The 14,297-nt window shown below is 14.8% G+C and overlaps 4 protein-coding genes across 4 annotated transcripts, besides 27 other annotated features; 2 read left to right on the forward strand and 2 right to left on the reverse strand. All coding sequences in view use genetic code 6, as the record gives it.

Moving 5' to 3' along the window:
* Positions 1-2: 2 nt before the first annotated feature.
* Positions 3-73: a microsatellite.
* Positions 74-779: 706 nt separating this feature from the next.
* Positions 780-2,580, forward strand: IMG5_165720 (protein kinase domain protein; the record flags this gene model as incomplete). Its single annotated transcript, XM_004030164.1, has 6 exons — positions 780-796; positions 936-1,726; positions 1,788-1,956; positions 2,025-2,109; positions 2,198-2,307; positions 2,448-2,580. The coding sequence occupies 6 exons, from the start codon at positions 780-782 to the stop codon at positions 2,578-2,580; spliced, it is 1,305 nt and encodes a 434-aa protein (XP_004030212.1).
* Positions 1,736-1,784: a microsatellite.
* Positions 2,581-3,033: 453 nt separating the features above from the next.
* IMG5_165730 (hypothetical protein) lies at positions 3,034-4,202 on the forward strand. Its single transcript, XM_004030165.1, has 4 exons — positions 3,034-3,486; positions 3,541-3,627; positions 3,697-3,806; positions 3,859-4,202. Exons 1-4 carry the CDS (start codon positions 3,427-3,429, stop codon positions 3,989-3,991), a joined length of 390 nt encoding a protein of 129 aa, XP_004030213.1. The 5' UTR covers positions 3,034-3,426; the 3' UTR covers positions 3,992-4,202.
* A 127-nt stretch (positions 4,203-4,329) lies between these two features.
* Positions 4,330-4,359: a microsatellite.
* A 113-nt stretch (positions 4,360-4,472) lies between these two features.
* Positions 4,473-4,565: a microsatellite.
* Positions 4,492-4,584: a microsatellite.
* A 369-nt stretch (positions 4,585-4,953) lies between these two features.
* Positions 4,954-5,000: a microsatellite.
* A 72-nt stretch (positions 5,001-5,072) lies between these two features.
* IMG5_165740 (hypothetical protein) lies at positions 5,073-5,552 on the reverse strand (the record flags this gene model as incomplete). Its single annotated transcript, XM_004030166.1, has 1 exon — positions 5,073-5,552. One exon carries the CDS (start codon positions 5,550-5,552, stop codon positions 5,073-5,075), a length of 480 nt encoding a protein of 159 aa, XP_004030214.1.
* Positions 5,553-6,087: 535 nt separating this feature from the next.
* Positions 6,088-6,125: a microsatellite.
* A 123-nt stretch (positions 6,126-6,248) lies between these two features.
* Positions 6,249-6,395: a microsatellite.
* Positions 6,321-6,415: a microsatellite.
* Positions 6,321-6,421: a microsatellite.
* Positions 6,322-6,370: a microsatellite.
* Positions 6,341-6,457: a microsatellite.
* Positions 6,458-6,500: 43 nt separating this feature from the next.
* Positions 6,501-6,577: a microsatellite.
* Positions 6,564-6,630: a microsatellite.
* A 99-nt stretch (positions 6,631-6,729) lies between these two features.
* Positions 6,730-6,777: a microsatellite.
* Positions 6,733-6,780: a microsatellite.
* An 85-nt stretch (positions 6,781-6,865) lies between these two features.
* Positions 6,866-6,924: a microsatellite.
* A 1,013-nt stretch (positions 6,925-7,937) lies between these two features.
* Positions 7,938-7,976: a microsatellite.
* A 161-nt stretch (positions 7,977-8,137) lies between these two features.
* Positions 8,138-8,179: a microsatellite.
* Positions 8,167-8,213: a microsatellite.
* Positions 8,214-8,446: 233 nt separating this feature from the next.
* Positions 8,447-10,955, reverse strand: IMG5_165750 (hypothetical protein; the record flags this gene model as incomplete). Its single annotated transcript, XM_004030167.1, has 4 exons — positions 8,447-9,285; positions 9,517-10,018; positions 10,087-10,363; positions 10,414-10,955. The coding sequence occupies 4 exons, from the start codon at positions 10,953-10,955 to the stop codon at positions 8,447-8,449; spliced, it is 2,160 nt and encodes a 719-aa protein (XP_004030215.1).
* Positions 8,704-8,737: a microsatellite.
* Positions 10,368-10,406: a microsatellite.
* Positions 10,956-12,402: 1,447 nt separating the features above from the next.
* Positions 12,403-12,452: a microsatellite.
* A 107-nt stretch (positions 12,453-12,559) lies between these two features.
* Positions 12,560-12,594: a microsatellite.
* A 1,357-nt stretch (positions 12,595-13,951) lies between these two features.
* Positions 13,952-14,008: a microsatellite.
* A 93-nt stretch (positions 14,009-14,101) lies between these two features.
* Positions 14,102-14,143: a microsatellite.
* Positions 14,113-14,179: a microsatellite.
* Positions 14,180-14,297: the final 118 nt, after the last annotated feature.

Here is a 14,297-nt window from a genome sequence, read left to right on the forward strand (position 1 = left end):
ATTATATATATATATATATATATATATATATATATAATTTATATTATATAAATATTTATTTATTTATATATATTATCAAAAATATAAATTATTATTTTTTATTAAATAATATATATAGTTCATTAAAAAAAAATTATTCTATAAAGTTTTTTATTTTATTTTTAAATGAAACAAAATCAAAATCACTAAAGCATTTTTCCTTTTTAATATCAACCAATATTTTTAAATTAAGACATAAACGAAATAAAATATTAATAAATAAAAACCTAACCATAAAACATCGACTCATTTACAGCTTCAATTCTAGACGAAGGAATTTCCTAAAGTTAAAATCATTTACCAGAAAGTAAACATGTTTTAGCTTCAAAATTAAAATCGAGTTAACCGAATAGTTTAAATGAATCTCTTTATTAATAATTAAAGCAAATAAAATAAAAGAATTTTTTATAATAACAATAAATTAACAAAGAATAAATATAAGATTAAAATTAATTTATGTTAATAAATAAAGATACAGGTTTGTTTTTTTCTTATATAAAAAATATAAATATGATAATATATAGGAGAAATAATTGATATAAGATAATTAGATTAAAACCAAATTATAAATAAAAACATTCCTATATAAAATTCTTAATTTACATAAAGTAGTGATTTTTTATTATTCGCTAAAATCAACAAACACGATAAATGTATTGAATATTTAAACAAAAAAGGTTTCGATATAAACATAAAAGATAACGAAAACGGTCAAACAGCCCTCCATTATGCTAGTTAAAATGGAAATACGAAATTTGTATCTTAATTATTATATTTAGAGGCTATAATAGATATATAAAATAATCAAAACTAAACTCCATTAATATTATCTTGTATATAGTAAAAGATAAAAAAAATAAAAAAATAATTATTATTTTAAAAAATTAAATTAATAGTGGAAATGCTGATGTTTTATAAATCTTAATAACTGCAGGAGCTGATATAAATAGTTTTGATAAAGAATTTAATACTGGTTTACATTATGCTTGTTTAAATGGCAATAAAAAAATAATTGAGGTTTTGTTAAAAAAGCCTAGTATTTAATATAATTCAAAGAATAAAAATAAACAAGAAGCAATTGATTTGTGTAAAGATAAGGATACTTTAAATGTTTTTTAAACTTATCTTTAATTATAATAAGGTTTAGAGTAAAAAGATACTAAAGTCAAAATTTATAATACTTTTTAAAAAGATGAAAATTGTTCTTCCAGTGGAGAAGATGAAAAAATCGGACCAAACAATTTCATAGTTCATGGGCTTATAGGTAAAGGATCCTTTGGGGAAGTTTATTTAGTGGAAAAAAAGGAAAATTAATAACTATATGCCATGAAAGTATTACATAAATGTAAAGTTTTGAGATAGAATTTGACTAAATATGCTATGACAGAACGAAATGTACTTTCTGTGACTAAGCATCCATTTATAGTGAGATTAAATTATGCTTTTTAGACTTAAGATAAGCTTTTTTTAATATTGAAGTATTGTCCAGGTGGAGATTTAGGTGAGCATTTATAAAAGGAAAAGAAATTTTAAGAAGAAAGAGTAAGATTTTATTTGTGTGAAATAATCTTAGCATTAGAACATTTACATAAAAAAGACGTAATTTTTAGAGACCTTAAACCAGATAACATTGTAATTGACCATGAAGGACATGCTATGCTAACCGATTTTGGATTATCTAAAGAAGGTATATATATATATATTATTATATTTATAATTTTTTTTATTTATATTTTATTTCATTTTAGGAGTTTTAGACAATAATTCTGGGGCTAGATCTTTTTGTGGAAGTATAGCTTATTTAGCGCCTGAAATGCTTAAGAGATGTGGGTATGGTAAAGCTGTTGATTGGTATTTATTAGGTGTTGTTATGTATGAGTTACTAGTTGGTACTCCTCCCTATTATGCAAATAATAGGTATTTTTTTTTTTAATATTTAATCTTGAATTATAATTTCAAATTTTTATTTTTTATTTTAATAAAAGAGAAGAATTATTTTAAAATATAGAAAAAGGAAGTTTAAAATTACCTTCTTATATATCAAGTGATGCTTAATCATTATTGAAAGCAGTAAGTAAAAAATTAAAATTTTTATTGATATTTATAGATTTTTTAATGTAAATTAATTTACTAAACTTATTATATTAATAAAAAAAAGCTACTTTAAAGAAACCCTTTAAAAAGATTAGGATCAGGTAAAGGTGATAGTGAAGAAATAAAAGCTCACCCATTTTTTAGTAAAATAAATTGGGAAGAAGTTGAAAAAAGGTAATAATTTTTATTTTATAATTTAATATTTTTTGTTTGTTTATTAAAAAAAAAAAATATCAGTTTTTTGTTATAAATATATTTATTATAATTTTATTTTTTAGAAAATTAATTATGTAAATACCTAATAGAAAAATAAGAATAAGTACAAAATTTGATCCTAATGTTTTCGAAAATTCTAACTTTATTGAAAGTTTTAAAGAATATATACCAGGATGGTCATTTGTAGATTCTACAGCAGATATAAACTTTTCTTAAACAAAATTTTATTGATTAAAAAATCTTGTTATAAAAAAATCTTTATTTTTTAATAAAAATATATAGTTTTAATATTTTATGTATAACTTTTACAAACAAATATACTTAAAATTATATATGTAAAAATAAAAAATAAATTAAAATATATATATTTATATATTTAAATATATATGTAATATACATTAGTTATATTTTTAAAATTAAACTAATATTATATATAACATAAAACTTTTAGTTAACAATAATAATTTATAAGATTTTTTTTTTTTTTAATATTATAAATATAAATTTAATATATCTTTTATTTAAAAAAATTATAATTAGAAAAATCTATAAAAATGTTTAAAAAATTAATTTCCTTATTTATCTTCATAATAATTTTATCTTAAATATCCTCTATGTAAAAACAACTAAATTATGAATTTTTATAAAAAATAAAAATAAAAGTGCGGCATAAGATTAAAATAAAGAATAATATTAAGAAGAAAAACCTGTTGACATAAATTAAGAAAAATAAAATAATAATGATGATAGTAAATAAAAATAAATTTTGGAAGAAAAATAAGATAACGAAAAAGACTAATTAGAAAAAAACAAATAATAATAAACAGGAAATACTGAAAATGAATAAACATAATAAGATCAAAAAGACAATAATAACGAAGATAAAAATTAAGATTAAAAAATAACAATGAAGAAAATATAAAAGAAGATGTCAAATAAGAACATGAAGTGAAAGATTAAAATATTGATACAGTAAATTAAGATGATAATATAAATAATGAAAAAGAATAATAAATATAATAAGAAGATCTAGATAATAATATTTCTAACACTTTAATAAATTAATGGGAATAACATATGTAAGATTTTGTTCCTGATGACATGCTTACATTTTCATTATAGAATTATTCTGAAGAAGTAAAAAAAATATTCTTTTTGTTTTGTTTTGTTTAAATAAAATATAATAAATAGATTTTTGTCGAAGATGTACTTGCCCCAACATAATTAAGAGGAGCTTATTTTGTTGCGTATAATTCAGAAGAAAATATTAACTTTTTTGTATACTTTTTTTTTTTAAAAAAAATAAATAAATAAATTATTTTATCATTTTTTTTTATATATATATAGATAAGAGATCCTTAAAAAAAGTTGTTTTTACTAAACTAAATACTAGGGAAGGTATCTTTATTATTGATGCTGTTTAAGGGGAATACTAATTTATTTTTTCTAATTTAAAAGTAATTAGTTTTTTATTATTATAATATGATTTCTTTATTTAAATAAAAATAGGGCTCTGAAAAAAAATCTATCACATTTACTTTAGATGTTACAAATAATGAAGAATCTCATTTAAAACATGAACATTTAGACCCAGTAGATAAAATATTAGAACATGTAATTTAAGGTATTAAGACTTATTTGAATGAATAAAGATTTTATTCTAAAAGATAATAAAGTTAACTTGAATCAGTAATGTAGGCTCATAATAAATTACTTACTTTTTCTGTTTTGGAAAATTTAATTGTTATTTTGGCTTCTATTTGGCAAATTTATTATATTAAAAAAATTTTAGATAATAAAAGAATAGTTTGAAAAAATTAATTTTATTAATTTTTTTTTTAAAAAAAAACATAAATATAACTTATTTTTATGGATATTTTTTTTATATTTTTTTAATAAAAAATCATTAAAAATTAAAAAAAAGAACATTATTTATTTTTTATTTAGTTTTTATTTTATTGATTGAGTTTTTTATTTAAAAATAAAAATAAAATAATAAAAATATAATAAATATATAATATAATTATCAAATAAAATTTCATTTTTTAAACAAAAATTTTTAAATTAATTAATAATATAATATTCATTTAAATAAAATATATTTTTTATAATCAATTTTATAATTATATTTAAAATTTTTTATTTTATTTTATTTTTAATATTTTAAATATAATTAATTATATTTAAAATTTTTATTTTATTTATATATTTAAAATAATAAAAAATCATATTTAATACTTATTTGAAAAAGATTTAAAAATAGAAGATAAAACAGACATAAATTCTAAAAAAGGATTAAAAAATAAAATAAAATATGAGCTTTTTATAGCAAAGGCATCATTTAAATAAAAAAATTCCCACAAAAAAAAACACTTAAATATATTAATAGTAATACATCCATAAATTTTAAGAAAAAGCTTATTACATATTAATAAAAACTAATGAAATACTTATATTATTAATTCATTATTTACTATATTGATAAATAGTGGTCAAATTAACTCAAAATTTTTATTTTTTATTATAATTGAATTGTTTATAAAAGAAAGAATATAAATCCCAAACAATGCTTTTAAATTTTAATTCGTTTTAAAATTTCCTACATTATTTGGTTTATATTTTTTTTTATTTGAGTTATATTTTTATTTATTATTTTATAAAAAAATAAATAATAATAAATATTTAAAAATTATATAAACGAAAAAAATGAAATACAACAAAAATCAAATTTAATATCCTCCTTCAATATCCGGTTATTTAAAAAACCCTTATTCTAAACCTTTATAAGTGAACATAAACAGCCCTGAAACAATACTCTTACCAATTTAATATTCTATCCCATAGAGTAGTTACCCACTTTCCGCCAATTACATCCTTCTAATAATATCAGTAGGTTTTCCATATTCAACCTAGAATTAAGTTCCAGTAACCATAAGATATCTTCTAATAGTATCAATGGGATAAGTAGTACATTAAGCAAATAAAGTAAGAGAAATACTCAAAGGAACTTATAAATACCATTAAGATAATCCCATATTGACTAATAAATCATATACACCATATTAAATACCCCTATATAAGAAACTTCCTATAATAGAAATGGAAAATCCTTAATAAAATTTATTTTCGTTATCAGTGCTCATTAAAGCTTTTAAAATTGTAGAATTTTTACTCAAAGAGGATCTATCTAAATCACACATCATTCTAGTTTTAGCAGTTTCTAATGGATATGCGATTGTTTCTATTAATAATGTGGAAATTCCGATTGCAAATAAATTTCTTATGGAATATCTTATTGGATTTTCAGATGGGTCATGCTTCCTTATTTTGGAATTTATATAACCACATAAAGTATAGAAAGTGAATTCTTTAGTAAAAAGTTTTAAAAGTTTAGCAGAAAATCCGCGGTAAAAATAACTGAGGTTTTTGTTTATTTTTTATTCTTGAATTAAGTAAGTTTTAATTGTTTCGGATTGTAGATATTCCCCAGTTTCGGAATATATTACGGGATATATTTATAATTGTAAATGTGTTTTAAGCCTTTCTAAAGGATATGTTAATGCTGAAGTTGCTAATATTCCTAAAATGCCATATTGATTTATTTAAGGAGTATAATATTTGTATTTATGATTCTATTCTGGAATGGTTTTTCGAAATTTTAATTAATATAATAATTCTGACATTTAAAAAAAGTTTTATTTATTTTTATATCTTTTATATTTTTATTTTTTTGAATAAAAATTAATAATATTTTATTAAATTAAAAATTATTATTATGTATTTATTTTTTTAAAAAAGCATTTAGAAAATATTGAAATTTTTTTATAAATAATATATATTTATTTCATTTGCTAAAATTAATTTCTTATTTATTTGTTATTATAATATGATATGTTTTTAAAAATTTAATTATTTTAAAAAAATTCATTGTATTTTTAATATATATATAAATATTAATTAATCATAGAAAAATATAATATTTTAAAATAATTATAATATATTAAATATATTTATAAATATTATTTATAATATAAATATATTAATATATATATATATATATATATATTATTAATATATATATTATTTTTTTTATATATATATATTTATACTTATAACTTATAAATAAATAAATAAAAAATTATTAATAACTTTTTATATTTTAAATATATAAAATTTTAAATTTTTCATTATATTTAAAAATAAAAAATCATAATTTTTTTATTTATATATTTATTTTATTTTTTTTATCTTAGTTTTATTTTTTATTTTATCATATTTTTAATAAATTAATTTATTATCATTTATTTCTTAGTAAAATTTTATAAATAATTTTTAGTTTCTATATAATTTTATATCGTTTTTTCTATCAATTTATTTTAATTTTTTTTTTTTTGATTTATATTTTTTTTTATTATTTTGATTTTTATTATTATAATATTCACAAATTAATTTATTATATTTTTTTAATACTTTAAATAATACTTATTAAATTTAAGTTAAGTTTTTAGTTTGCCAAAAATATTTAATTATTTTAATATTTTAAATATATTTATATTAATCTTTTTAATATTATTTTATAAAATTGTTTCATTTATTCTAAAGAAAACAACCTACTATATTTATTATTTTTCATTATCTTTTTATTTTAAGAATTTATCTTTTTTTTTTTTTCTAATAATATATGATTTAGAAATTATTAAAGATATATACATTTTTTTTTTTATCTAAATAGTCGATTCTCATAAAAAATAATCAAAATTATATAATTTATTTGAAGTTTTAATTTGATAAATAAATTCGCTAAAAATATTATATATATAAAATATTAATGATATTTTAAAAATATTTTTTTTTATAGCTGATGCTTATACGAATCATTATTTCAAATATCTTTTAATTAATATATTATTTTATATTTACCTTTAATTAGATAAATTATTATATACTTAATTTGTTAATTATATCTAAAATATTATTAATAATTTAATTTTTTTTTTTTTATCTTAATAATTTTTCTTTTAAATTAAAATATAAAATGATAAAAAAATATTAACTCAGTTTAAAATATATCATATTTTTCCCAACAATATATATATTTATACTATTTACTTTTAAATGAAACAAAAAATTATTTAAATAATTATTATAAATATATTTATATAAGAAATATAAAAATTATTAATAAATATTAAATTTACGGACTATACATATTACTTAAATTTTATTTTAAAAAAGAAAAATAGAAAATCCTAATAATTTTTTTTGATTTATATATTGATTAAATTAATTAATAAATATTTATAAATTTTTTTATTTTATTTAATTTTACTAATTTTTAATTAATTTATTTTTTAATATTAATTATAAATAAATATTTAATTAAAAAAAAAATTAATAATATAATAATTTTTTTAAATTATTTTAGTTTATAAATTTAATAATTTACAAAATTAAAAATAAATAAAGTTATTATTTCAAATAAATGTTTATATATATAATTTTATTTTATAAAAATTAATAAACTTTATATTGTTAAGTTAATTATTTTCAAATAATTCTAATATTATTAATTTTTATTAACATTAAAAATATATATATATCTATATATATATATATATATATAATATTTAATTAATTTTAGTAACGTCTTATATCTACATTAATTAATTATAAAAATAAATAAAATATTATTTTATTTTAAAATATATAATATATTTAAAGTGCTACAAAATATGATATTTTTTAAACTATTACAAATAATATTTGTATATCAAGAAAGTTTATTTATTATAATATATATATATATATATATATATATATATATATATATTTTAATTTAATATATTTTTCATTATAATTATTTTGTATTTATTATTTCTCTTAAAGATTTTCGAATTTTATTTGTTTTAAAATAATATTATTTATTTGCTTCTTATAATGTTTAATTTTTTTGGCTTGTTTATTTACTTATAATGTTCATATTCCTTCCAAATTTTATTCTTTTTTATTATTTGAAATATATTTATTTTTTATTCTTATTTTTTTTAAACAAAAAATAAAATAAAAATATACTGTTTAGAAGTTTCAAATATTTCTTTCATTTCTTTTCCTAAAAAATCAATTAACTTTTAATTAATTCTAAATTTATAAATAAATATAATTAAATAAACAATATAAACAATAATAATTAAAATATATTAATAAAATATTACATATTATTATTTTTCTCACGAATAATTTCATAAGCTTCATAAAGTTTTTAATAATCATTTACATTACTATATTTATTTTTTCTAATTCCTCTCAAAAATTTCTAAGCTGCTTAAACTACTAAAGTTGATTCTTTGATTCTAATTTTTTTATTTTTTATTTATTTTTTATTATTTTTCTATAAAAACTAAGCACTTAAATTTAACATATTATTTGAAGGATTTAACTTTTAATTATCAAAATTATCTTTAATTATTGGCTTTGGGAAAAAATTGAATAAAATTTACTATTCTTTATCTAAAAAAAGTTGTTTTAATTTTTCTATTTCTTTTAATTTATCCAATATATAACATATATCTAAATCTTAACATACATTTTTAGCTGCTATATCTATTAATCTAACCATTTTAGTATTAAAAAGTTTCCCGCAAGTAATTTTATGTAAAAAATATTAGATTTATAGTTAAATTTTCTTCTTTCTTTTCACTATATATTCGAATTCTTTCGCAAGAAATTACTTTCGGTTTCTAAAGCCTAAGTCTTCAGAATTATTATTTATTTTATCTTCCTTTTTTGTCGTTTTATTAATAAATTCTGATTTTTTATATTGATTATAATTTTCTATTGGTTATTTAATGAAACATTGATTTTATTTATATAATTCTTAATAATTTAAAATATTAATGTTTTCATTTCTAGGACTTGATAAGAAACAATTATTAATGTCTAAATTCGACTTGAAATTTTAATAAAAAGGCTTTATATTTTATTGAGTATTATTACTATTATTATTTTTATCTTCTTTTGTTTATTATTTTGAGTATATGTTTGGGCAATTTTAATTTATTTTGTGTTAATATTTTCTTTAATATATTATTTATTTTATATAATTTAAAGGAAGTAAGCCTTGATCTTCTCTATTTATTATTTATTAATTTTTAATTTCATTTTTTTCACTTTTTATAGGACTTATTTCTTCTAATTTTTTAGATGTCAATGATTATTAGGGAATTATTATTTTTTTATTTTTTTTAACTTTTTTATGGTTTATATCATCGTCTTAAAAATCAAAATCATATAATTTATTTGAGAGTTCAATTTAATATATAAATTCATTAAAATAATTTACTATTTTTTTACTTAAATATATTATATTTATTATTTTTTAAAAACCAATTATAGATGATACTAATAAAAAAAATTATGCAAATCCTCCTATATAAGATATTATTTCATCAATTTTTTCATATTTACGATCAATAATACTACTTATAAGAGTTCTACGAAAATTCAAATCTGCATATATTATATCTTAAGGATTTGCTAAATTATATTATTCTCTAAAGTTATTTTGTTAATAAGCTACAAATTTATTGTTAGTAAAGTTTGGTATAGGAAGTAAACTATCATCATTTGTTATATCATATTAAGTTAAATAAACATCAATTTTTTTATATATCTTTTATTTATTTGTTTTATATTTAAAAAAAAATAATAATAAACTTATTAAAAAATTTATATATATACTGAATATGGTTAGATTTAAAATACTAAATCTGTACTTAAATAACTTTAAATATAATTTTATGCTTTATCTGGATTTACTATGATGTTATAAAAATACATATTAAATTTTATATTATTTGAATTTATATATTATAATTATTCTTCATTAGAAGAACATGCTGTTTCAAAATCTTATGTATCAGAATGCGTATTATTTTAGCATTTTTATATATATAATTTAAAATAATGAAAATCATCACTTTTATAAGTACCTCCTATACTATATAATTAGTCAATTCTTTTTTATTTTATTTTAATTTAATTTTTTTTATTTATTTTTTAAAAAACTTTGGACATAAAAATTTATCTAATTATGACTTCTAAAATATTTCTTCCCAATCTTAACCAAAATTTGGAAAATTCATCCAGTGGTCTAATCTACAAGGTTCTAATTACGCATATTACTTTTAATAAATTATATAAGTATTCTTTTTTTTTATTTATTTATTTTTTACTCTAATTTTTTATGTAGTCCCGTTTATATAATTAATATTATGTGATAATCGAAAAGTTACGTTAAAATGAGGCCTTTTTAAAAAATTATCATGTTCAATTTTAACTGCAAACATAAAATTTTTTGATGTTAAATCTATTTTTTCTGGATCATGTTCAAATAGTTAAGAAACTTAAACCTTTACAGAGTCTTTTTTTAAATAATATTATATTTTTATGAAAGTATTTTTATAATAAAAATAAAAAGAAATTAGATTATTTTTTTTATTTGTTTCAAAAAAAACAAAATAATACCTCTGTTTAAAAATGAATAGACCTTTGATAATTAGATTATATATTTATTTAAAATATTGTATTATTTTTATATAAATTTACATTTCCCCAAAAAAATATTCCTAATAATACTAACATTACTAAACTTATACTTCCTCCAAAAGATGTTTTAAATGAATTTTATTACGCAAAATTTAAACCTATAGTACTCCCAAAAAAATCGAAATATTAAAAACGTTTTATTATTTTATTTAACATATTTTATATAATATATTATATTATGTTTTTTTTTATTTTGATTAACAAATTGAGATAATATTTAATTTTCTATGATTATTTTTAGATTATTTTATATTCTTTTTTCTCTTTATAACGATTTAAAAATATATTTATAAATATTTACTCTTTTTAAGTATTAGAGAAATATTAAAATTAATAAAAATTTTATATCAGAATTAATATTTTATTATCTTTTTTTTTATTTTTTTCTTCTATATTTATACACATTAATTTTGATTTATTTTGTTTTTATTTTATTTAATATAAATTTTACTAATTAATTTTTTTCTATTTTATTTTTTATTTAGATTAAAATATATTTTATTTATATTTAATTTTTTTTAAAATAATAAAATAAGAAAAATAAAAATCAAATATTTTCTATAAAATTAATATTTAAAGATAAAACTAAAGGTAATAAAAAATAGAATTTTTTATATTTCTTTATATATTTTATATTATAAAGAGAAATAATATATATATTCATATAAAAAGCTAAATTATATATAAAAATTTATAATAAAAAATGTTGCTTTTTTGGATTATATTTTTTTTAAAATAAAATGTATTATAAATAAGATTTTCTATAATAATGAAGTTTCTTTTTTTACAATTTATAATAAGAATAAATAAAATAATAGTTAATAAAAAATAATTTTGAAATAATATATTTATAAATCTAAAATAAATAATAAAATAATATGTTCTTTTAGATATTAAATAAAATTTATCGAATTTTTATAATAATTACTTTATATAAAAATTATAAATGTATAAACATTCAATAAAACGATATCTCTTAATTTAAAGTTCAACTTTATCATACTAATTTTGGATATATTATGATTTTGTTTTTTATTATTAAAAAGCTTTTATAAGGAAAATAATACTCATAACATTTAAAAAATAATAATAAAATAAAATATTAATTAAAGTTTTAGAAAATTAAATAAAAATTTTAGTGTATAATTATTATAAGTTTTAAATAAATTATAAAAGAATACTAAGAAAAAAGCTTTTAGTTAGAAATAAAGTCTAATGATTCTTCAAAATTGAAACATAATAAAAAAGGATGAATAAAAAAAGTAATAAAGTTAATAAATTTTCTATAAATATTAATTTGATTAAGAATATTTTTAAAATAATTTTAAAAACATGTTTTATATTATTATAATCATAACGAGACTTTAATTTAAAAATTAATTCTGAGTATTCTTATGAATCCATTAATAGACCTACTTATAAACGTGCAAAAAAAAATTAAGACTTAAAAAATATATTAATATAAAATAAATATAGTTACATGTAAAATGAAAATATTATTTAAATACTATAAAAATAGTTATATTAATAATGTTTTTTTATAAGATAAAAATATGACTTTCATGATAATAAAAACTAATTATATATATAAATTATTAATAAATTAAATACAATTATATAATATAATATAATTATAAAATAAATGTTTTCTTTATATATATTTTATTATATTATTTTCAACAATAATTTATATTAAAATAAAAAATAATTAATTAATTTATAATAAATTTGCAAAATAATAATAAATATATTTTTATTTTATTTTTATAAAAAAAATATTAATATTAATATTAATTTAATTTATATTATAAGTTTCATTAAAAAAAAATATGAGCCAAAAATGTTTATAGTAAGGTATAAATATTTTTTTTTTTTTTTTTTTTTAAAAAAAATCAATTTAAAATAAATACCACTTAGATGACTTATAAATCTTAAATAGATAGCCACAAAATATTAACGATTTGGAAGAATATATAGAAGTTATATTTGAACATTAATTAAACTGTGAAAAACAAGGTAAATATGTAGAAGCTGAAATGGCAAAAAATAAAGTTAAATAATTAAAAATTGATTTAGAAAAAAAAAAGAAAGTAGAAATAAAAAATAAACATATAAATGAAAAGTTAGGAATAGAAAAAGCACATCTTGACGAATTTAATTAATTTAATGCTTTTTGGGATTAAAAATTAATGAGTTTAATGAAGAAGCAAACAAAATCGAATATGAATTAATATAAAGATAATAATAAGAATATATTTAAGTAAAAGAAGAACTTTAAAAAGTTATTCCTTAATAACCTAAATAATCATCTGAAATATTAAATTTGCTGAAAATAGAATAAAATTTAGCAAAATAAAAAAGTAATTTTTTTAAAAGGAAAAATAAAATAAAAAAATTGTTAAAAAATATTTTAAACATATTTATTTATGTAATATTTTAAATAAAATTGTTTGAAAATTTTAATCTTTTTAATATTTTTTGAAATAAAAATATAAGTATCAAAAATAATAAAATTTTAATTAAAATAAAATATTTATTTTTTATTTAATTTTAAATAGTTATGTTGAGGCACATATAGTGTAATACAAAAAAACTATTTGGAAAATAAGAAAAATAGTAATGGTTACATACTCGAGAATCAAAAATAAAAATTAATTGAATTAATTAAAAACTAAATAAAACAATGAATTAAATGCATTAAAATAAAGAATAACTGCAGGATAGGATGAATAACGTAAAAATAGATCTATAGAATTAGAAATATTACTTTAAAAATATTAAAATGTAAAAAAAGAACTAGAAATTTAATAATAAATGGAAACAAATCAATTTTAAAAACAATTGAAAAATAAACAAAATAGTAAATTATAATAATATATTAATATATAAATTAATGTATATACTATTTAAAAAAGTAGTATTAGTAGAAAATAATTAATAAAGTAGATCACGTTCCATTAAAATTAAATGAATATATAGAATATCTCAAAAATAAAATATAATAAATATTTATAATTAAAATAATAAATATATATATTTATAATATATATATATAAATATATAAATATTGTTTTAATTTGTAATGAATACAATTTATTATTTAAATTTTTATTTGTTTTTATTTTTACATATAAATAAAATATATAAAATATTTTCGTTATTTTTATATTTTATTTATTTATATATTTTAATTTTTAATTTTTTATTGTAATATATTTATTTTAATAAATATCTTTAATTTCTTTATTTTTTATATTTAAAATATTAATTTATATAATAATTATATTATTATAAATAATAAATAAAAATTTTAATATTTGTTTTGTTTTTGATATATTATAAAT

Source organism: Ichthyophthirius multifiliis (genome assembly GCF_000220395.1).
Source record: "Ichthyophthirius multifiliis unplaced genomic scaffold scaff_1120509251236, whole genome shotgun sequence".
NCBI lineage: Eukaryota > Ciliophora > Oligohymenophorea > Hymenostomatida > Ichthyophthirius > Ichthyophthirius multifiliis.